We start from the raw sequence: 23,575 nt of genomic DNA, 5'->3' as shown, positions 1-23,575 counted from the left end.
CTAATTTTCTTTTCATAGGCTCAATCTCTTACTTTGTAAAGAGCAAATGTAGGCTTAGTAGAAACAGAGCAGTGAACAATTATTCCTAAGTACCCAAGTACAAGCAAGACTCCCATCAACTCCTGCTTTGTGTAAAGATTTGAAATATTTTCAAGGTTGATGGTGTTTCCGCTCCTTTCCACCAATCAACCTACTTCCTCTAACCCTAAGGTTTCACTGTAGCAGGAACTGCCATCTGCGACCTGCGATCCACTGAACCAATTAGTGGTTTTCAAGCTGCCTCACCATAAACACAGTATTTGTTGACTACAAAGTTCCTTGGCAACTGGAATAGGTGGGGGTGGAAGATTCATGGAGTTTCAGAATTTTGGATGGACTCAGCCTGTTTGAAGATTAGTTCAGGTTTTTTTGTTTTGTTCTGTTTTGTTTTTCTTCAGGGCCATAGGACCTGTACTGCCAAAAAAAATAAGCTTCAGTGTAAGGGATTCGCATTAGCCTCAATTTCAGTTCCTCTATCTCCATGCCTTTAAGTTTCTCAGTAACTATCTGAATATTGATGAGATATCCTCCATTTAAAACATGGTAACATATTGGGGCTGGCCAGTTAGCCTAGTTGGTTAGAGTGCAGTGTTATAACACCAAGGTCAAGGATTCGGATCCCCATATCTGCCAGCCACCAAAAAAAGAAACAAAAAAGACATGCTAATGTAAGTCAGCTGATATTGCTTAAAAGCCTCTTCAACATTCGGATACCAACGGCCTTATGTGAAAATGGCTATTTATTTATTTATTTTTTCTGACCGGTAAGGGGATCGCAACCCTCGGTACAGTGTGGTCTGCACCACACTCAGCCAGTGAGCGCACCGGCCATCCCTACATAGGATCTGAACCCGCGGCCTCGGCGCTACCAGCGCCGCATTCTCCTGAGTGAGCCACGGGGCCGACCCAAAAATGGCTCTTTATTGTTATTTCTAGTTCTTAAAAATGGGTATTTCATCTCGGTTCAAAAATAAGTAACATGACTCCCGATTACTTGAAAACAGAGCAACAGCAGGACCTTAAGACATCATCTGCTTCACCAACGTAAGTCGGTTAGACCCAGTGTCCTATCATCAGTTTAGTAGTTTGGTAATCTTTGTACTTGATTTTTGTCTTATAAAAATTAATTTGGTCACGAATGTATACAAATCTAATTGAGGCTGTATGTAAATTTAAAGCGCTTTCTTCTCCCTCCCCCGCCCCAAAAGGTCCACTGTCCAATAAAACGTACTTTCTTAAACTCTTCATGGGGTGAAGAAACATTGTAAACAATCGTTACATTCTTTCCTCAACCTGAATGACTTAAATATGAGGGAAGTTGCCTGCCAAGATCCACTTGGAGTAGCATTTATCCAGCTATATTTGAGTAAATCTTGAAGTTCATACCAAATCTTTGTTACCTGCTGAGCATGCAGTTCTAGGACAAGCTGAAAGCACCGGCTTTCCAACTGTCAGTGCCTTCAGGACAATCACTTGTCTAGAAGGCTTCCACAGCCCCTGCTTACACCTGTCCCCTCACCAAAGCTGGAGACCCCAACGAGAACCCTCAAAAAAACGTGTGTGGGGGGCGGGTGGGAGGCAAACAGGGAACAGTTCCTTCTATGCTCGTGGACTAAACCTGCTCACATACAGTCATCTGCCATTCTTACAGCTGGTTTAGGTTTCAGCCTTCAGTACAGATCTGCTTCCAAACCAAGTTCTTCCTTTCTATGTTGAGAGTTACTTTTTAACAAGGGGCTGTTCTTTTCCCCTCCCAAATTTCCTAAGGCGCTCACGAGACAACGCACCAGGCAAGGATGACACAGGGCGGGAAACAAGACACACGTAATTTCCCAACTCCTCGCGGCGCCGCAGTGCAGCCCCGGGTCGGCGGGAGGGACCGAAGCTCCAACCCCCGAGAGCGGCCCGGCCCGCGTGCCTCGCCCAGGTGGCGCCGCTCGCCCCGGACAGCGCGCGCCCGGCTAAAAGTCCAAGGGCGACGGTCGGGCTCGGGGACTTTGGACCGAGGTGCTTCCGCCCAAGCGGCGGCGGGAGTCCTGGACGTGAAGGGCGCGCCGCAGCCGCCGGGCTCGGCCCGCTCGCACCCACGCCGACCACGGTGGCAGAGGACGTGTGGGTACCCGGAAGCCAAGATGGCGCCGCCCCGCCCTCCTCTCGCGAGAGGTGGGAGAGGAAGAAGACCCGGACGTAGCCAATGAGAGGGCGGGAAGCGCGTGACTGGCAGCCCTCGCGGCGCCCCTGCGGCCCCGCCCTGGCTGCGGAGGCTCCTTCGCCGCCCGCCACTCCCTCCCCGCCCCGCCCCGCCTGCCCTTCCCGCCCCGCTCTTCTCTTCCCGTCTGAGGTGGTGGTTGGCCTCGCCTCCTCGTCAGCTCCATTTTACTTCTCCTCCCGTCTTCCCCTTTCCCCAGCGCCTCCCGCCTCCTGAGGGTGGCTGCACAGCCCCTGCGCTTTCTCCTTTCTCGGGTGCTGCGTCCTAGCCCTGCCCCGCCATGAATGAGGAGTACGACGTGATCGTGCTGGGCACTGGCCTGACGGTGAGCTGCGAGCGGCCTCCCGCCGGGTCGCCCCCTCCGGCCCGAGGGTGGGTGGGTGGGGGCGACCCCCGGGCATACGCTGGGCCCGCGCCCGAGGCGCCCCGGCCTGCGGGTGGTGTGTCCCCGCGGACCCCACCGTCGGCCGCGGTTTCCGGGGGACGGCCCGGGGAGAGACGCGGTTTGAAGGCGTCCAGCGCCCGGGGAGGAGCAGGAAGGCCAGGACGTGCGCCCGCGAAGCCGGTCTGGTGGGTCGTCACGGCCGAGTAGAGTGGGTGGGAGGTGAGAGCTGCACCCTCTTGCACAAGTGGAGAGGAAGAAGCGGCCCCGTTCCGCCGCCGCCCCCCGGTGGGAAGTCGGCAGGCGCCGGGCGGAGGGGAGGGTGCAGGGCGCTCGCGGTTGCATTTCCTACTTACTTATCCTTCAGCCGCTGCTCCTCGGCCGTTTCTGCCAAGCGCAAGGTTTCGTGACAAGTCGTAGGATAATCACTGCTTTGTAGTTGCTAGAGTTTAATTTACATTTTTGGATAAAATTAGCTTTTTAAAATCCCCCTCCTCAATTCACAATAAGAGGCATTATTGATTCCTTTAAGCCACCCTCCCATCCCACTTACTGAGCATCTGTAGACTTAGAAAACTTGTCCATCAGATGCTTTCGCACCTGACCTATGCCGTCTTTCCCTTTTGTTTGGTTTGTTGCCTGCCTCCATTGTCTCTCCTGGATGAACCCTAAGGAATGGATTGGTAATGGATTGCTAAAGGCCGGGTTCTCTGTGCTACTAAACTCTCTTCAGAGATTTAGAAGATAACAACAACGGGAACGATGCATTCTTAATATATGATTGGAAGGTGCACCCAGTATCACGGTGTATTTCTTTTTCTGGGTATCTGTCTGCTTAGAGAGCTTTAGACAATATTTTGCAGGTAATGCAGACAGATGTTGTATCTTGTACTTACTCTGTTCTTGCTTTTTTAAGAAAATGACTATTCATTTTTCAAAAGAATTCAATTTGGAGAGACAACCATTTTGACTTATCAAAAATTTTTTGGATTTTTTAAATTTTGACTTTGGGCTACTTCATTATGATGGAACACTGATGTAAATTTTGTGTATCCCATATAATCTGACCTGGAAGTCCTGAGTCATTTAATGTAAACCACCACTTCGGATTTGTTGAAATGCATTGTAATCTCTCAGGATCAAGTTAATATTTTTTTCAGGTAACACCCCAAAATAACTGTTTTGGATTTCTCTTGAGAAGAGAAAACCTTCCTTTGAAATTTTATTTGGTTGATATTTTAGGAAAAGTTGCTTAAGAATTAGAATGGTGTCTCTCTGGCCGGTCAGTTTTCTGTTTATAATGATTTGTGATGATTGTTGGAGAATACTCATTTTTGAATACTTCATTGTGTTTGAACAGTCCAGAAGTAGACGTGTGACTGTCTAGGAAATAGTACCAAATAGATGCAGTTACTTTACTTATCCAGGAAGCGATTCAGTAATTTTGTATGTGAGGGATTTGGTTGCTTTTCTTTTTGATGGTGAATTGGAAGACTTTTGGTTGCCTAAGTGAATAAGCCTACCCACTGCAGGTTTTGTTTTTTTAAAAAAATGACTAATTGGGATTCAGAGCTGAGCTTAGTAGTTTGTGATGGATTTTGCCCATTGGGATGGGTACTGTTGCTGCCAGCATGTTGTAAGAGCCAGTCAGTTCCACTGCTTTCCTATGGTTACTGCTGGTCTTTCAGATTTGCTCATGGGCCGGCCCGTGGCTCACTCGGGAGAGTGCGGTGCTGATAACACCAAGGCCCCGGGTTCGGATCCCATATACAGATGGCCGGTTCGCTCACTGGCTGAGCGTGGTGCTGACAACACCAAGTCTAGGGTTAAAGATCCCCTTACCGGTCATCTTTTTAAAAAAAAAAAAGATTTGCTCATGATTAAGGTCAGTTGAGCATGGACGAGTGAGTGCAAATCCATCCTCATGCAGGTTTCCACATGCCTAGTTCAGAAGCATCACTTTGTATCGCAGATGGCACAGACTTACTGTGTAAGTCTTACTGTGTGACAACCAAGTTAAGATAAACCAATCACTTTATTTAAACTTCCTTTTGGACTGTGAACTTTCTGATGAGTGGTAGACACATACTTAACTAGAAATCAGAACAATTTCTGCTGTCATTTTATAGCTATGATAACTTTTTTTTTTTTTTTAAAAGATGACTGGTAAGGGGATCTTAACCCTTGACTTGGTGTTGTGAGCACCACGCTCAGCCAGTGAGCGAACCGGCCATCCGTATATGGGATCCGAACCCGGGGCCTTGGTGTTCTCAGCACCACACTCTCCTGAGTGAGCCACAGGCCGGCCCTAGCTATGATAACTTTAATCCCTTTGAGCCTTCCTAGATTGTTTTGTGAGATGTTCTCTGAGAATTATATCAGTTCAGGGAATTATATCTCAGTTCTTTGAGAATTATGTTAATTCAGTTATTATCACCATTGATAGGAATAGGGATGACAGGATGATTTTGATGATGAAAAATCTTACACCCTCATTTTTAAGTGATACCGGGACTTAAGTTAAATGAAGAGACCACCAAAGTTAAAAAATTCTCAAATTAAGTTAACTTTGAGTATCTGGAGTGAACATACCATTTAATTTTCTTAATTTTGGGTTTATAAATATTTAGTGCCTGAGATTTTAGAACCTAATAAAAGGCATATGCTATTAGGTATGGGTACCAAATATTGCATGATACCCCCATGTCAAATGCTTTTAGTGCCAGGAACTTGTTACTTTTGAAGGAGTGTAAGGGAGTGTTGGAGTTTTCTTTTTCTTTTTTTGGGGGGTGTGTGGGGGTGGGGGGTGGCTGGCCAGTGTGGGGATCCGAACCCTTGACCATAATGCTATCAGTACCACACTGAGTGAGCTAACTGGCCAGCCCTGGATTTTTCTATGTTGTTTAGTGTTGTCATTGTTTTGTATCAGTTAAGTCTAAAATAAACTCATATTAATCCACAAATATTGTAACTTTAAGAATGAGGACATAAAATGATTTCGTGTAAACTAGAGTAAAATCTTCATTCTCTGTCTAGGAGAAATGCAGTATTTCATGTAATTGAATTTTCTAAGGTATTGAGGATTATCCCTTTAAAGAACCACAGTTTTCGGATAAGAACTTTTCTAAGTCATATCACAACTTTCTTAAACTGAGGAACATAGTGAATTTACTTGATAACTAAGATCTCACATCATAAAGATTAATTATTGTGTTGTGTTATAACATAATGAAGGCATTAAGGCCTAGTAAGCTTTGTAGGAACTTTTGCCCTCCTTTAAATAGTTTCGAACTGTCCTGCTTTTTGAGTTCATCAGTCTACTTCTTCTTTTTTTTTTTAAAGATGACCGGTAAGGGGATCTCACTCAACCCTTGGCTTGGTGTTGTCCGCCATCCTTATATAGGATCCGAACCCATGGCCTTGGTGTTATCAGCACTGCACTCTCCCGAGTGAGCCACAGGCCGGCCCTCATCAGTCTGCTTCTCAGTCTGCCCCCCACCATCCTTAATTTGCTATTAAGCTGGCAACTTTTATTTCCTATGCTTTCAGAATGTGTAAGGAGCCTCTCCTTACATAATTTGCACATAATTTAATAGCTTGGAAATAAATTGATGAATCTTGTTAGAAATAGTTTATTAAAATAAGAGTAACAAGCACCACAGCTTTTTGTGCTTCTCAGAAGTTTTTTCTGTTTTTAGTTTTTTGTTCTACATAGTAATTCTAGTAAGGAATTATTAATAGAAACATACACTTTAATGATATTTTACCAGATTATTCTCAGCATTATATACTTAAAAGATTGTTTTACATTCCAGACCTACTTTTTTCCAGTTTACTTCATTAAAATTTTGTGATTTCCGGGCCGAGCCCGTGGCGCACTCGGGAGAGTGTGGCGCTGGGAGTGCAGCGACGCTCCTGCCGTGGGTTCGGATCCTATATAGGGATGGCCGGTGCACTCACTGGCTGAGTGCCCGTCACGAAAAAGACAAAAAGAAAAAAAAAAATTTGTGATTTCAGAGAAGGGATTTTGTACCTTTCTTAAAAATCCTGAATTGCAATTTAGATTGCCTCTTAGATTTGCTCAGTCTTAGATTTGCTCCTTGAAAAGCCTTGCTATAGCTCTGTTAGAGTTTTGTAGAAAAGGACTTTCTATTCACTGCAGTAGTGATCATAGGACCAATATTTACAGATGCTTATTATTCTTGAAGGTATAAATGAAGTGTAGGTAGTCTGTATTTTATCAGCACCGCACTCTCTCCAGTGAGCCATGGGCTGGCCCTGGTAGTCTGTATTTTAAACTAGCCTGACACATACCGGTCAACTAGAAAATACGAGTAAAATCAGACATATTTTAACATGTAGAGGTGATAGTAGTGTGACATTTGGTTTGAGAGACCACCAGGTGAATGTTGTGGCTCTCGTGCGTGGAAGCGGCCATTATCCCCACTGCCCCTCTCACGGTACCTGATTAAAGACTTACTGGAGTAGTGGCTTACCCAGTTTCAGTTATTTAAGCTACCTACCTGTGACTATTGTGATCAGTTATGGGCAGTAAAAAGGTAAAGACAGACTCTGTCTATAAGTAGCTTATTCTCATGGAGGGGAGTAACTATAATAAGAGTTAATATGAGAAAGCACCAAGTCCTGTGAGAAAGGTACAGTTATGGGAATTCAGACAGGGAATCAGGAAAACCTTCATAAAGAAGGAGGTATTTAGCTGGCCTTTGAAAATATTGGTAAGCTTTGAAAATGAGGTGGAATGATTTTCCAGGCAGACAGAGCACTGTAAGTTAAGAAGTGGATGTATACAGGGAATAGGGAATGGTTTATTTTGCTTGAAACAGAAGGTATGAAGTGACAGAGCTAGAAAGAAACAGAATTGGAAAGAAGGCATACAACAAGAATGTGGAATATTTTAGGCCAAGAAATTTGAACATTATCTTCGAGGCAGTGAGAGAGGATTTTGAGCAGGAGAGTAATATAATTAGCCAAATTTCAAGAAAAGCTATTTTTGACAGCTTTTAATGAGATGCATTACAGGGGCACAGTCATTTAAAGAAACATTTATTCTGCATAAAACTAACCATTTTTATTATGTTATTGCTAAAAGACATAACACCACTGAAACTGAGTTAAAAGTTTTCTAGTTAATGCATTTTCCTCATATTTCTTGTTAATATACTTCATATTTCCAGATAAGTAATAGGTGCTTAGTTTGGTCACTTGGAAGGTGTATCAAAATATTAATAAACTCTAGCTCTATTCTCTTTCAAGCCTAAGTTGCTCTTTGAGAAAGAGGTGGGTGGGCATTAACTTTTTCAGGGTATTATTTAATATCACTGGTCATAGAAACACCTTTTAGGTATGTCACAGTTCATATATAGGAGCAACATTCAGGCTTCTTCAGTAGATAAGAGGCGCTTTGCCTGGTATGTTCAGGTGCTGTCCAACTTTGTGTTTAATTATTGCCACTCTAGTGTTATATGTAGTGTGCTGAAGGGAAGTCAGTGTCACGTCAGACGGGTCCCCGTCACTGCCACACATCTACACACACTAGAACTTTGATGCTATTAAACTTTAAGTCATTCTACCTGGTTACCTTTTTTTATGTAGGAGAACATCAAGTGCCAGATGGGTGGCGGATGTCTTTATCATAAAGAATTTGAATTCTGGAGATAGGTTTATAGTCTTGGTTATTTTGGATGTGAGTGTATGTGTAGTCTAGTCTCATCCTGTTTAGGTCATTTGTGGGTGAGTTTGAAATTAAATGTGGAGTACTCTCATCTGTTAGATTTAAAACTAATATGTTGATGGATATTCATTCATACATGTTTCCTGGTAAGAGTTATCAGTATTCTTTACATGATGGATGGGCCAGGTTTTCTAGTGCAAAAAATGGAAACTTTTTTGTAGTATTTTCTATGACTTTAATGTGTGTTATTTGTTATTCTGTTTTCGCCGGATAGGTAGTAGTAGATTTTAATTTTGAGTTGTTAATTCTGGAAATACTAAAATTTTAGGATCGTTAACATACACCCTATGCCCAGATGTGATTGGTAAATTTTATCGCTGAATGAATGACTTCATTCCATGTTTTAAAGCAAAGTTTAAAATATTATGTTTATGGTACGATATAATTTACTCTTTTAGTAATGTAAAAGCAATCTTTTATAAATGGGTTTAGAAGAATCAGTGGACCTACAGATTTTTAGTTAGCTTTCAGTTAGCTTATATTCAAGAGCTTTTGCTCCAAGTGATGCCTTTGAAGGTAATTACTGTCAGCCCTTTGGACTCTTTTGCGTCTTTGTTTTAGATGTCAGCCTTCAGTGCTTGCTTTAGGGCCATGGTCCAATGGGTCGTGCTTATTTGCAGTGTGGTGTGAAAAGTTATATATAGATGCTGTACAATGCTCAAAGTTGTTTGCTGTGATTTTGCTTCCAAAAGTTGAACTCTGAAGTCTACTTTTGTCAGCTGGGAATATGACTGTTTGGTTTTCTGTTTTTTATGTCATAGCCTATTTTGAGATAGTAAATGCTATTCTGCTTTCATCTGCTATGTTTAACTAGATATTTTAGCTCTGGTTTAGGCTTTATTTTTGGAGCAAGTGAATTGTTTTAGATAATATTGTTTAGATAATTTTGTAGTTGTAAAATACCTTTAGTTTTGACTAATAAAGTAAAGAGGCAGGCCAAAGGGGTGGAAGAAGATATTTGCATTACATGTAGCCAATAAAGGACATGTATATCTGGAATATATAAAGAACTTTTATAAAGCATTAATAAAAAGACAGAAAGCCATTTAAAAAAAAGGGCAGACATTTGAATAGGCATTTATCAAAAGAAGATACCCTAATCATCAATAAACTATAAAAACGTGCTCAACCTCATTAGTTATCAGGAAATGCAGATTAAACCACATCTTAACTAGAATGGCTAAAATTAAAAAGATGACAACATAACTGTTAGGCACGGGTTTGAAACAACAGGGACTTTCGTACACTGCTAACAAAAGTGTAGAGTAGTACAACCATTTTGGAAAGCTGTTTGGCAGTATGTTGAAGTTGAATATACTTATACTCTCCTTATTATATATCTAACAAATGCATACTTAAAAGACACACATGAGAATGTTCATAGAGAATTATTGGTAATGGTCAAAAACTGGAAACAATCCAAATGTCCATCAATAGTAGAATGGGTAAATATATTGTAGTATATCCCTGTGTTATATTCATTCAATGGAATCCCCTACGGCTTTGTTACCCACGGTGTGACCCATAGATCAACTGCATCTACAGCACTTGAGAACTTACCAGAAACATACAAGCTTAGGCCTCAACCCAGACACACTGAATCAGAATCTACATTTTAATGTGATCCCCAGGTAATTCTCATGTATAAAAAAGTTGGAGAAACACTGTTTTAGTAGCTGTTCTTGAAGTTGGTCCTGGACCAGCATCATCAGTATTACATGGGAACTTGTTAGAAGTGTAAACTCAGGCCCCACCTGAGGCCTGCTGACTCAGAGGTCCTGAAGATGAGGCCCAGCAGTGTATTTTAACACGATGATGTGGTTGCAACCTGAAGTTTGAGGATCTGCTTGGAATTTACATTTCTGACAAGTTTACAAGTGATGTCAAAACAAACTACACTTTGAGATTCATTGCTCGCAGGGTTAGGCGTACTTTCTGTAAAGGTCCAGATAGTATATATTTTAGGTTTTGCCCACCATTTGGTCTTTGTTGCAACTGCCTAACTCTGCTGTGGTACCATGAAAACAGGCATAGATAGTACAAACATTAACGGGCATGGGCATTTACCAATAAAACTTTATTCACAAAAATAGTCTGCAGGGTGGATGTGGCTCACTTTTTTTACTAGTTCTCAAACTTTTTGGTCTCAAGATCTGTTTACAGTCTTAAAAATTGAGGACCCTGAAGACAACTATTGATATTTACCATTTTAGAAATCAACAGAGAAATAAAATTTTTTTAAGTAGTGCACTTTTAAAAATAACAAACCCATTACATGTTAACATGAATAACAATTTTATTAAATATAACTATTTTATAAAAAAATTATAAGAAGAGTATCATCGTTTTATATTTTTTGCAAATCTCTTTAATGTCTGGCTTAATAAAAGCTGGATTCTCATATCTGCTTCTGGGTTGAGTCTGTTGTGATCTGTTGTCTTCACTGAAGTATATGGAAATCAGGCCTCACACAAATATGTAGCTGAAAAAGGGAGGGGTATTTTAATAGCTTTTCAGGTTGTTGTGGATTTTCTTTGATTTATGTGAAAACAAGAGAACTAGTTTCTTAAAGATTAATTGCAATATGAAATCTGAAACCACATCACTAATCATTTCATATTCTTATACATTAAAATTCATTCATCTGCTTGCCCTTCGAATTTCCCTTTTTCCCCCTGTGTGATTTTGTAACACCATTCTTCTGTCATTTGGAAAATACTGGTTTACTCTGAGTAATGCAGATCTTCTGAATGTTGATGCATTTCATTTTACAATATCAAAAAGTCATATCTGTTAATATTGTCACTGATATTATCTGAAAAGTCCTTTAAGTACTGGGGATCTGACATGCCCACAGTGGTAGGTGTAAGTTTTTCACAGTTCTAATTTTCATTCAACGTTTTTGATATTGGCAACAAAGAATGTCAGTTATTTTTCTTTATGTTGATTTTTGAGAAAATGTTTGCCAAGTACCTAAGTCTGAATAACCAGTTTGTCAGTTGGTTGTTCTTTCAAGTAAAAATGATGATCCATGAAAAAAGTGGCTAGTTCATCTTACAAATCAGTGGCACAAAAAGTTTTCCTTGAGACAGGAGTGCTGTCTGTGAAATTCCCGTTTTGTCACATGGAATAGTAACAAGATGGGTATTCAAGAGTGTATGTTTAGTAAAGTTAACTTTTAATGCTTCAGCAAGGACATTCTTAAGTGAGTGTCTGGTGGCAAAGAATATAATGACTGCTGGTATAGTTCAGAGCCCCTGTCTTGAATGTCTTTAATCACCATTGATTTTGCATCATCAATGCAAATGTCAACACAGTCAAAAAAGGTGACTTATGTCTTAGTGTTATTATGAAAATAGTTTTTACCTTGGGAGGGACCCACAGGAGTTCAGAGACCACTTGAGGGCTTTCTTCATAAATTGTGTCATATGTTGCTTGAATATAAGTATTAATTGCTAAGAGAATGTTTAATGACAGGCTTTAAAAAACAGTTTAAAACTTGCTGTAGGACTTTCCTTCTTTTGAAGATACTTATGCTTTCCCTCCCTGTAGGAATGCATCCTGTCAGGTATAATGTCAGTGAATGGAAAGAAAGTTCTTCACATGGATCGAAACCCGTATTATGGAGGAGAAAGTGCATCTATAACACCACTAGAAGATGTAAGTTTTATTAAAAATTAATAAGCGTTTCATTCTTTGAATGTTTTACTTATGAATCTCTACTTTACTCCTTTGAGATGGTTTTAGTTTTGTTTTATTAAATAAAATATCTGGAGAACCACAGTTTTCAGGAGCTTCTAGTTTGAGGCTTGTAGAAATTTAAACTATGACCCTTGTTGCCATCTGGAGCAGTTATCTATTATCTCTCAAAGTTCATAGAGTATGTACTGGAAAGGGGGGTGGAGGATTCCCTGACGTGCCTGGTGCAGTGCCAGTGTTTTCCACATGGGCTTATTTATTCTATCTGTCATTTAAAGACATATTTTTAATCCTAATTTTTCAGATTACAAAATAGTCTCTGTGGGGTTAAATTGCAGATATGGATTATGAACCTAGGTTACATGACTCCAGAGCTTAGCTCCTTTTGCCCGTTTCGTACTTTTTTAGAAAATGGGCAGATGAAGCATTTCCAAAGCATGTTTTACAAAATTTATTTATTTCTTTTTCTGTGTGAGGTTTGTGTTGAATATCCACGTGTATGGATATGAGCCGTACTGTGTTTTATGAGAGATAGGCATCATCAATGTCTTTTATATAAGTGACTTACTAGACTTAATACTTATATCAAAAAGTTTTTTTCTATATTCAAGAATACAGAAGAGTCGAAAGAATAATACCAGTGCATAAAAGAAACCTTCCTATCTGAATTTAGCAGTTAATGTTTTGCTATATTTGCTTCATGTATCTTTTTTTGTTGTTACTGGTTTTGAACTATTAAAATTAATACACATAGCATAATTGTGTATTACTTTCAGCATTCAACTGCTAAGAATTAACATTCTCCTACATAATCATAATGCCATTGTCATATTTAAGAAAATCTGCAGTAATGTTCAAATTTCCCAGTGATCTCAGGTATGTCTCATATAGTTGCTGTGTTTCCCCCCCCCCTCTATCATCTGACCCCTAGTGACCTTTACCTGCTCTCTCTGACCATCATTATAGAGCTGTTGAGTAGTCTTGTTTATTAAACCAGGGTTAACTACAGGTTCAAGCATTACGTTTGGTGTCATTTCCTCTTTATTTTCTTAATCTGCAAAAGTCTCCCCACTTTTTTTTTACTTTCGAAAAGTCCAGGCTAGTTTATAAGAAATTATTATTATATACTATATTGCTGTGTAGTGCTTCATATTGCATCACATTAGGAGGCACGTAATGTCAGCTTTCCTCCGTTCATGATGCTGAGTTTGCTGGGGTTCAGGTGATGACCATCAGATCTCTTTACTGTAAGTAGTCTGTGGAGTGAGATGCGGGCACTGTTTCCTCCACACTGAGTACATCTACCAGCTGATCTTCAGTAAGATGAGCAAGTTTTCTTCTTTTCCTTTTTTTTTTTTTTTTTGGTCGATATTTTCAGGGACTCAAATTTTTATTGAGTAAATAAATATGTACCAAGTTTGCTTATTCTGTTCCACCTTAGCGGTAGGACTCATGAGATTCAAACTTTAAACTGCCAGCTTCTTTTTATCTGAGCTTCTTTTCAACTCTTATAAATCACAAATTAACTGAATATTCTTACAACAAAAAAACACAAAAGAACACGGGGAAATTTTTGGAGGTGATAGATATGTTTGGTTCTTTTTGGTGATGTTTATCATGGGTGTGTGTACATGTCCAGACTCATCAAAATGTATGCATTAAATGTGTGCAGTTTTTTATTTATCAGTTATACCTTTATAAAGCTTTAAAAATTATAAATTAACTGGGACTAATTTTAATTGTCTTTTCTGATTCAAAGAATTGAAAATTTATTTTTATCTCCTTACATAACTATGGAAGCAAAATTAAGCCTTTGTTAGCTTTTTTTTTAATTACCCTTTTAATTTTCACTATTTTGTTAGCTTTTTATTCAGGAAAGAATGAGTTTAAATGATTTCTACAGATAAGGGATGTATCTGCAGAACTAGCATGTCATTGACAAATAATTTTGTGTTATATTCTCACTTTTCTGCTAGTAAAAACAAACAAAAAACCCACTTATGCAATATTTGTTTATTTTAGCAAATTCATGAGTTTAGTAATATATTTAGTTTACATATGTTTTGGAACTTTGGTAAAAATTTTATCTGATAAGAAATGAAATGCCCTCATACTTTACCTCATGTAGTGACGTTGATTTATTATACTAAAACCACTTAATCAAAAAATAGTTGCATATTATAATGAAAAATCAAATTTTGTTACATTATGGATATTTTTTGTTTTGCTTTTAGTTATACAAAAGATTTAAAATACCAGGATCACCACCAGCATCAATGGGGAGAGGAAGAGACTGGAATGTTGACTTAATTCCCAAATTCCTTATGGCTAATGGTAAAGAATTCTTACTTAAATTTATGACAGTACATTGAATCTGATTTGAAAGTCAAAACTAATGTTTGACAGAATATTATTCTAGGTTTGAGGAGATGGATTTTGTTGCATGACAAGAGTATGATGAGTAATATGGTCCATTAGAAGTGTCTGGAGTCAGTAAGTTAAGAATGGAGGGAAGAAGGTGTTACTTATTAGGAGTTGGTTCTGGAGAAACAAAATTATGATGTGGCACGGTACGTACCAGAATTGTAAACATACGTAACAGACTTCCCTCTTGATGCTTCAGTGACAGTCTTCGATAAGTGGGCCTTCAGGAACAAAGTCATGTTAATGTTTTTCTAGATCATAGGCTTTTAAAATTATATTCTCACATTAATTTTTCCTCATATTTTAGAGGAGCTAAGTATCTTTTTAAATTGCTGTGATATTAGTACCCTTTTGTGAGATGACATTGAAAAACTAAATTCTTGGTTATAAGTCTATTTGTGTGTTGTGAAATGAAGTATGTACTACTCTTTCTTGTTTTTGAGTTTATATCTATAGTTTGTTTTCATGGAGAGATCTTATTTGAATTTTCTCTGAAATTTAAAACTAACTAACTGAATTCTTTTTTTTCCTTCCCCACCCCTAACTGAATTCTTTTGAGGCAAATGTTTTTTTTTATTATCTAAGTAGTATAACTGTTTTATTAAAAAAACACAGTTAAGTAGAAAGAAAGGAAATAAAATTTACGTAACCAAAATCTTATCATCTAGATTTAATCACAGTTAATATTTTGGTGTGTAACTTATAGATATATGTTTTTTTCTCCAATTAACATACTGTGTTTTTCAGCCAATATATTATGGACATTTGACAGAGAGAGAAAGAGAGTGCGGGTGATAAACCTCACTGTACTTCTAGAGGTGTGTTATGAGGCAGTGGTCTTTTTGAGGCCTTTCCTTTTTATGCCACATTTACTTTCACAGTGACATTACCCCTTTCCTAGTATCTTTATTAACACTTGATATTATTCATTTAAGGTTTTGTCATATTAAAAGGCAAAATAGAGATTTTTAAAAAATCTGTTTGTTAGAGGAGGAAATGATTTCTAGATGTTTACTGGCTTTCATGTTCTCTAGTGTATTGGCCGGTCTTGTGCTTGGCATGTTTTTCTGCTGAGGTTTTTGTGTTTTTCCTTGTTGATGTGAAAGAGCTCTGTATAGATTAAGGCTATTACCCCTTTAAAAATTTGAAATTCTCTTTTCCAGTTTGTGATTTGCCTTATCATCCTGTTGTATTATTTTTTTGTACGAAAGGTTCTAATTTTCATGTCATATTGGTTGATCTTTTTTCCTTTTGTCATTTTTGATTTGGGGGGGTTATGCTTAGAAACTTTCTCTCCACCTCAAGGTTATAAGAATACTAATATTTGCTTTTAAGATTTTAGTTTCATTTTTTCATCATATAAATTTACCTACTTACCATATAGATTCATCTATTTCATTAAATTCATCTACTTTATCATGCTGTTAGCTGAAAGGTAAAGATTGAAATTTATTTTTTTCAAAATGGTTAGTCAGTTGTCCCTCACCATTTATCTTCTCCATTTTGATTTGAGTTTGTATTGTATTTTAAGTTCTTATACATTAATTTTTTTTACATGGGTCTGTGTATTGTTTTTCCCTCATTTGTGGACCAATTAATGTAATTGTACAATATACTTTAACATCTGGCTGCATAAATCTTTCCTTACTGCTTTCTTTTCTTTTCTTTTTCTTTTCATTACTTTTTTGTTCTCAAAAAAAAAAAAAAAAAGGCCACTCTAGTGTGTTTTATCCTTTCAAATGAGCTTTAAAATAATTTGGTTAGGTTTCTTCTCTACAAGTTTGCTATACCAAAATTTTTTTGGTTTATAGGCGGATGAAGTTTCTAATTGTAAGCCTGGCTTTTTCTTTACTGGAAGTTAATGTTTACTTTAATATAAATTGACTTGAAAACTGAAAAGCACAGGTTCCTCAAAAATTTTGTGAGTCGCCTCTTTAAAATATAATAGGAACTGTAAAGAAATCAACCCATTTATAATAATACTGTAATTCGTTTTTTTTTTTTTTTTGTCTTTTACGTGACCGATCCGAACCCGCGGCGGGACCGTCGCTGTGCTCCCAGCGCCGCACTCTCCCGAGTACGCCATGGGCTCGGCCCATAATACTGTAATTCTAAACCTCATACTTCTAACACATTTTTCATAGCTTTTGCAAAAGCAAGTTGGTAGAATTATTAACCTCGAAGTTGTAACATTAGGAAAAAACAATACTTCTGGGGCTGTCAGGTTAGGTCAGTTGGTTAGAGCATGGTCCTAATAATTCCAAGGTCTGGGATTTGATCCCTGTACTGGCCAGCTGCCAACCCCCCGCCCCCAAAACTTGTAAGTATGCTATGCAATATGCATGCATTCTGGTCGTTCTGTTTAAAATATGTCTTTGGGGGCTGGCTGGTTAGCTCGGTTAGAGCACAGCCTTGTAACATCAAGGTCAAGGGTTTGGATCCCCATAGTGTCCAGCCACTCCCCCAAAAATAAATTAAACAAAACAAAAACAAAAAAACAAAACATGTCTTTCGAGAGTTTTTTGTGGGAGTTATTGAACAATGTTATAAAAAATTTGGGAAGACGTTAGTAAATGTACTTTTATTTCTGTAAATTTTTAATGGTAGTAAGATTTAAATTATAGTTTGAATTATGTGACTTTTCTAGGTCAGCTGGTTAAGATGCTGCTTTATACAGAGGTCACTCGCTATCTGGATTTCAAAGTGACTGAAGGGAGCTTTGTCTATAAGGGAGGAAAAATCTACAAAGTTCCTTCCACTGAAGCAGAAGCCCTGGCATCTAGTAAGTAATTTCATTTTATTTTCTCAGAGTAATGAGATTTTATAGTCGAAAAGTATCTTTGAGGTTTGTCCGTTCTTTCAGCAAATATTTACTGAACGTCTATCAAAAGTCAGACGTGGTTGTAGGCAGTTAGGAACACATCAGTGAACAAAGTTTTCGAAAATACCTACCCTTGTAAAGTTTAGAGAGAGTTGAAGTGGCTATCTGTAGCCCATGTAGCTTGTTGGTTGTGGATCTGAGCCCATCTAGGGCTAGGTCCTTTCATAATAATAATTCATAATAACTCCTTTTTGTGTGTGTGTTTCCTATGTGCAAGGCTCTGTGCTAAACACTTCACGCCTTTTTTTTTTGACTTTTGAAACACCTCTATGAGGGAGTGTTTCCATTTTATAGGTGAGGAAAATCAGGCCTAAAATTACATAGGTAGTAAGTGGCAGGACTGAAATTGAAACGCTGGTAGCGTTGCTCCAGAGCCTGTGTAGTTAATCATGTTGCTAAGTTGACCCCTATGCTGTCTTATCCACCCTGCCAAAAGGAAAAGAAAAGTACTCCATTTTGGGGATGCTCATCTTCTAGTTGGTACTGTTGTCATTCCCCATCTCTGATTTTAGGAATTCCCAGTGAGTACGGAGTGATTTTATTCTCTGACCAAAATTATTTCCTCTGCTGGCTCACCAAAGATTCTTGGCTAACGTTTCCTCTTCTGGTGTCTCTCTTAAATAGCAAACACCCCTAGAAAAGACCTTCTGTCCTTCAAGGTGGTTAGTCATCGTGCAGAGCACTTTAAGGAAGGATGAGTTTGTATAACTAAAGGGTAGATGAGTTTTACAGAAAAAGTGCTCTAGGAGTTCAGAGGAGGGAAAGGTTTAGACTGGGAGATAAGGAAAAGTGCTGGTAAATTTCTAATAATTATTTTGGCATCAGTGTTGAAGTTTTCTCATCTGTGGACCTCATTCAAATTATTTTGCCTGTTTCTCTAACTTCATTTATTTACTTGTTAGGGAAGAAAATAGTGGGTAGGAAATACTGAAAGACACTATAGCCAGAAAGTAAAAAATACTGCTAAGAATTGTGGCTAGGTTAGAATTGACCTAACAAATTACCCTAATTTAATTTCTTTTTTTTTTTTTTTTGTCTTTTTTTCGTGACCAGCACTCAACCAGTGAGTGCACCGGCCATTCCCATATAGGATCCGAACCCGCGGCAGGAGCGTCGCCTCGCTCCCAGCGCCGCACTCTCCCGAGTGCGCCACGGGCTCAGCCCCCTAATTTAATTTCTAATTAAATTGGGGATAATTAGTATTATAACCATGGGTTCGAATTTATTTTAAATCTTTTAAATGACAGTGAAGGTTTAATCCAAATAAAGTATCTTCATAGAAATAGGAGTTCAGAGTTTGAATAGAATCCTTTTTAACTAAATTTGGATTTTTTTTTTTTTTTAAAGACGACCGGTAAGGGGATCTTAACCCTTGACTTGGTGTTGTCAGCACCACCCTCTCCCAAGTGAGCTAATGGCCATCCCTGTATAGGGATCCGAACCTGTGGTCTTGGTGTTATCAGTACCACACTCTCCCAAGTGAGCCACGGGCCAGCCTCTAAGTTTGGAATTTTTTTATTTTAAATTTTTATTCTTTCTTGGAGCTCTTATCTATATTAAAGCTTCATCTACTTCCTTCATTTAATAAAATTGGAGGACTTACCTTTTGGCAGTTTTATTTTTCCCCTTTTGATTTATTTTTTCAAGAATGTAAAACATGTACATGGCTTGGAAGTGAGAAGGTATATTTAGAGTCCTGGTCTCATTCTTATCTTTCTATTTCATTCTTTCTACCCTGAGAGGTAATCATTTTCTGGTTTATTCTTCTTATGTTTCTTTTTGCAAAAATAAGCAAATGTGTTTGTGGATATATATGTAAGGTTAGTTTTATTGAGGTATAAATTACATACAGTAGCATTCACCTACTTTATTATACAGGCTTATGAATTTTGTTTTTTTTTTTTTTTTTTTTTTTTTTTAAAGAGATGACTGGTAAGGGGATCTTAACCCTTGACTTGGTGTTGTGAGCACCACGCTCAGCCAGTGAGCGAACCGGCCATCCGTATATGGGATCCGAACCCGGGGCCTTGGTGTTCTCAGCACCGCACTCTCCCGAGTGAGCCACGGGCCGGCCCAGGCTTATGAATTTTGACCAAACTATTACTTTATTAGCATCTCTTTTTATATTAATGGAAAGGATTTTATTTTATTTATTTATTTTTTAAAAAAATTTTAAATTTTTATTTATTTATTTATTTTTTAAAAGATGACCGGTAAGGGGATCTCAACCCTTGGCTTGGTGTTGTCAGCACCACGCTCAGCCAGTGAGCCAACCGGCCATCCCTATATAGGATCCGAACCCGCGGTCTTGGTGTTATGAGCACCGCACTCTCCCGAGTGAGCCACGGGCCGGCCCATAATGGAAAGGATTTTAAACTCAGTGTCAGGCAAAAAAATTCTAGGCAGAATGAAGGAATGGGACAAGGAAAGGTGTGGAGGTTGGGGGAGCTCAAGAGAAGGATGGATAAGAGCAAATTATTTTATGATTTTAATAGTAGGTGGTAGCTTTTGAGCATGTATGTCCCGGGCATATATGTACTAAGTACTTGAGATGTGGGTGCTACTGTTATCTTTACAGATGGGAAAACAGGTATGCCAGTGTGAAGGAGAAGCCCAAAGGAGCACAGCTAGTAACTGGTCGAAGCCATGTTTGTCTGACTCTAGAACCCCACAGTCTTAACCACTATAAAACTGTATTTTTATAATATGTAAATATAGCCTTTTATGTTTTCACGGCTGTCACATGCCCTCTAGTTCTTTTTTTCCTTCATGCTGAACACTTGTAGTTTCCTTAGTTGTTTCGCATGTAGTATGTTATCTAGATCTCTTGACTACTCTTCTTTGGAGAATCTCTGATTTGTCAAGACCCTATGTATAATATGGCAGCCAGACCAGACAGTATCCCAAATGTTTTCTGCTCACTCAGTGTGGATGGGATGGTTACTTTCCTAGAACAGTATATTTTTATTAATATGAGAGGTCTTCAAAAAGCTCATGGAAGGATATGTATCTGTTTTTTTTTTTTTTTTTTTGTCTTTTTGTGACCGGCTGTACCGCGCTCAGCCACTGAGCGCACCGGCCATCCTTATATAGGATCCGAACCCGCTGCGCAGCGCTGCACTCTCCCGAGTGCGCCACGGGGTCGGCCCAAGGATATGTATCTTTTAATTACTCTTTTCCACAGACTTTTTGAAGTGCCCTCCTATAGGCTAAACAACATGGGCTTTTTAGGAACTGTATACAGTGTTGCTTCTTTTTTTTTTTTTTTTTTTTGTCTTTTTCCGTGACCGGCACTCAGTGCACCGGCCATTCCTATATAGGATCCGAACCCGCGGCGGGAGCGTCGCCCCGCTCCCAGCGCTGCACTCTCCCGAGTGCGCCACGGGCTCGGCCCTACAGTGTTGCTTCTTAACGTTAACTCATGATGCCAAATAAAATCTAAAGCCTCCAGTAAATATTTGTTGATTGGTCAAACATTACTTTAGTAAAAGTAATGAGGAATGTATTTGACCTGTAAAGTAATGCTGATTACAGATATTATGTACAGAAATGTTTTGGGAAAGCTTTATGAATAGCTTTGAAGTATACCCAGCAAAGTCTTCTATCTTAAATTAAATCTTTGGCCTGTATATATATCTCAGTCTTATTGCTGAGGCGTGTGTTTGTCTGGGGCTTTAGCCCCTTTGCCATCAGCACGTCACCTTTGATATCACAGAGCCAAGTGAGTCCAGGGCATTGAGCTGTCTGAGGTAGGGCGGGACTGCTGCAGCACCGCTAGGGCATTGAGGTCTTCCTTTAGAATTAAATATCAGGCACCCTAGCTTTTCTTATGACACTAATTCTACTCTAATATTATTTTTATTTTTATTTTATTTTTTATCTTTTTGGCAGCTGGCTGGTACTGGGATCTGAACCCTTCACCTTGGGTATCAGTGCCACTCTCTACTGAGTGAGCTAGCCGGCCAGCCCATGTAATGTTCTTTTTAAGTAAAATTAAAACCATATTTGTTTGGTTAAATCTTATACCTGTTAGCTAATTGGAAAGCTTTTATCTAGTCTCCTATTGAAACTACTCTGGCTCTTGTAGCTTTTCATGTTTTAAAAATGTTGACGTAAGTCTATGTTTTATAAACAATCCCACTCAATGTGCAAGTGGATAAAGAAAGTAGAACATCATTTGAAGTGAAGATACTCATTCAGGGGACTGAGTAGTTCTGAAAAAGATTTTTTTCTAACCCTTTTATATATTTATGAATACTGTTCTTTATATACTGTTTATCCAGTATATAAATAACTTGACTTTTTAATATTTGCTCCTTGTGTTTCTTGCTTTCTTTCTTTTTTCTTTCCTTGGCAGCTGGCTGGCATAGAGAACTGAACCCTTGACCTTGGTGTTACAAGGCTGTGCCCTAACCAGCTGAGCTAACCGGCCAGCCATAGATTTGCATCTTATGGAGGTTACATTAGTGGGGAACAGATTATAAACAAATGAGAAGTATATTAGATGGTGATACTATGGAGAAAGGAAGGGGAGGGGATATTGGGGAGGGCTGCTTTATTTTTTAAAATTTATTTATTTTACCAAAGAAACTAGTTTTATTGTTTCTGAAGTTCTCAGCATTTTCATAGTGTGCATGACTCAAATGTATGTAATAGAAGAAAAAGAAACCACAGTTTTTTGAAGAGCCTTTGTCTAATTACTAGTATTTTGATATCTGTTGACAATTACATAGAACTTCAAATCTTAAAAATAAAAAAGTAGTGTAGACCTCCATAATTAATAGGGAGGGCTGCTTTAAATAGGGTGATCAGGGAAGGCATCATCACATAGAAGTAATTGTTAACAAAAATTATAAAGTAGGAGACAAATTATTAATTTGAACCCTTTCAATTAATGAGTTTTTCAGAATGAGCACTGGCTCTCTGAAACATTTGTAATAGTGGTATCTGGTTCTAGTGCCGTAACAGCTCAAGACTGCTGCTTGGTGCCATCCACAGCAGCATAAAAGCAAGGGGTAGAGAAGCAGCCAGAGCATCTCTCCTGTGCTGTGAAACAGGAGTCACTAGTAGGGCTGATGTCTGTCCCTGTCAGCTTAAGGATCAGGTAAGGGAGGAAAATCAAAGAAGAGGAAAGAGAAGGAAGGATTCAAGAAAATATGATAAATTTTTAGTTTGATTAAAAAAAGAAAAGGTTGGGAGATGCTGCAAAATAAACTGTTGGTAGTAGCTTTAGGTTCCGACAGGCAGTGTCCACCAGAATATGATACCTGATTTTAAGTGCATTGTAAGAGTAATAGATTCATGAAATAGATGTAATATATTCATGTTTCCTTTTGCCTGTCTTATTTCTACCTCTGACTTCTAAACTGTCTTAAGTATGGTACTGATGTAATAGACTACTTCTTTTAGCCTCATGTCTTTACGGTGTGTACATTCTGTCCCTTTAAAAAGCTGGGTTGTAAATCTTAATTTAAAAAAATTAAATATAGTCAGTTGTCATTAATAGCCTCATGTTTTTAATTTTAAGTTTTGTTGGTTTGTGGGGAATAGTCTTGTGGGGAATAATACTAAAGCTATCAAAATATTAAGCTGTCAGTAGAAATGTCTTATAGTTTATTTTTAAAGCTGTAGTTGTTTTTAAAGTAGCTGTACAGTTTAAGAAAGGGGGAGAAAGGAGATTAAGAAAGTATTCTTTTTCATTGGCCATTTGTCTTTCTCCCAGCTATCTAGCACTGGTAGGAATACTGACTAGTAGAAAGAGCTAAGGATTTATAAAGTGGTAGTTTATAGCTGTCTCTTCATCTGTTTTTTAGTGTAAAAAGCTGTGAACCAATTATCTAGGACTTTATTAAAGTAAATGAATAGGAGCATAATCAATATCTGAATTTCGTTGGGATCACTTTTTTCTTGGTATCTTAATCTGCAAGAGTGTATCTTAGCATTTAGAGGAGTAAAAGAAAGAGAATTCAGGATTTTAGGTGATTGGGAGATCAGAGTTGTCAAAGGAAGACCATTCAGATGGATACTTCCATAGATAATATTTTTTCAAAGTCATATTTGCTTTTTACTTAATAGGAGACATAATTTGATTTACATTACATTTAATTTAGTACTGGTTATAATTACTTGTAATTGTCTGGTGAAATTAAAGACTTTATAACTGACCTGTTGTAATTGTGTCAGTTTATT

General features: G+C 38.5%; 1 protein-coding gene across 1 annotated transcript in view; it reads left to right on the top strand.

Annotated features, from left to right (window-relative positions):
- Nucleotides 1-2,338: 2,338 nt before the first annotated feature.
- The window catches only part of GDI2 (GDP dissociation inhibitor 2), a 40,748-nt gene continuing 19,511 nt past the window's right edge, over nucleotides 2,339-23,575 (top strand). The window contains exons 1-4 of the mRNA XM_063099227.1: nucleotides 2,339-2,573; nucleotides 11,935-12,042; nucleotides 14,316-14,415; nucleotides 17,153-17,287. Coding sequence (XP_062955297.1) covers nucleotides 2,529-2,573; nucleotides 11,935-12,042; nucleotides 14,316-14,415; nucleotides 17,153-17,287 — 388 coding nt within the window. The 5' untranslated portion in view covers nucleotides 2,339-2,528. The remainder of the gene's footprint in view (nucleotides 2,574-11,934; nucleotides 12,043-14,315; nucleotides 14,416-17,152; nucleotides 17,288-23,575) is intronic.

This window comes from Cynocephalus volans, chromosome 6 (genome assembly GCF_027409185.1).
Source record: "Cynocephalus volans isolate mCynVol1 chromosome 6, mCynVol1.pri, whole genome shotgun sequence".
Taxonomy (NCBI): domain Eukaryota; kingdom Metazoa; phylum Chordata; class Mammalia; order Dermoptera; family Cynocephalidae; genus Cynocephalus; species Cynocephalus volans.
This window is presented reverse-complemented; position numbering and strand designations above follow the sequence as displayed.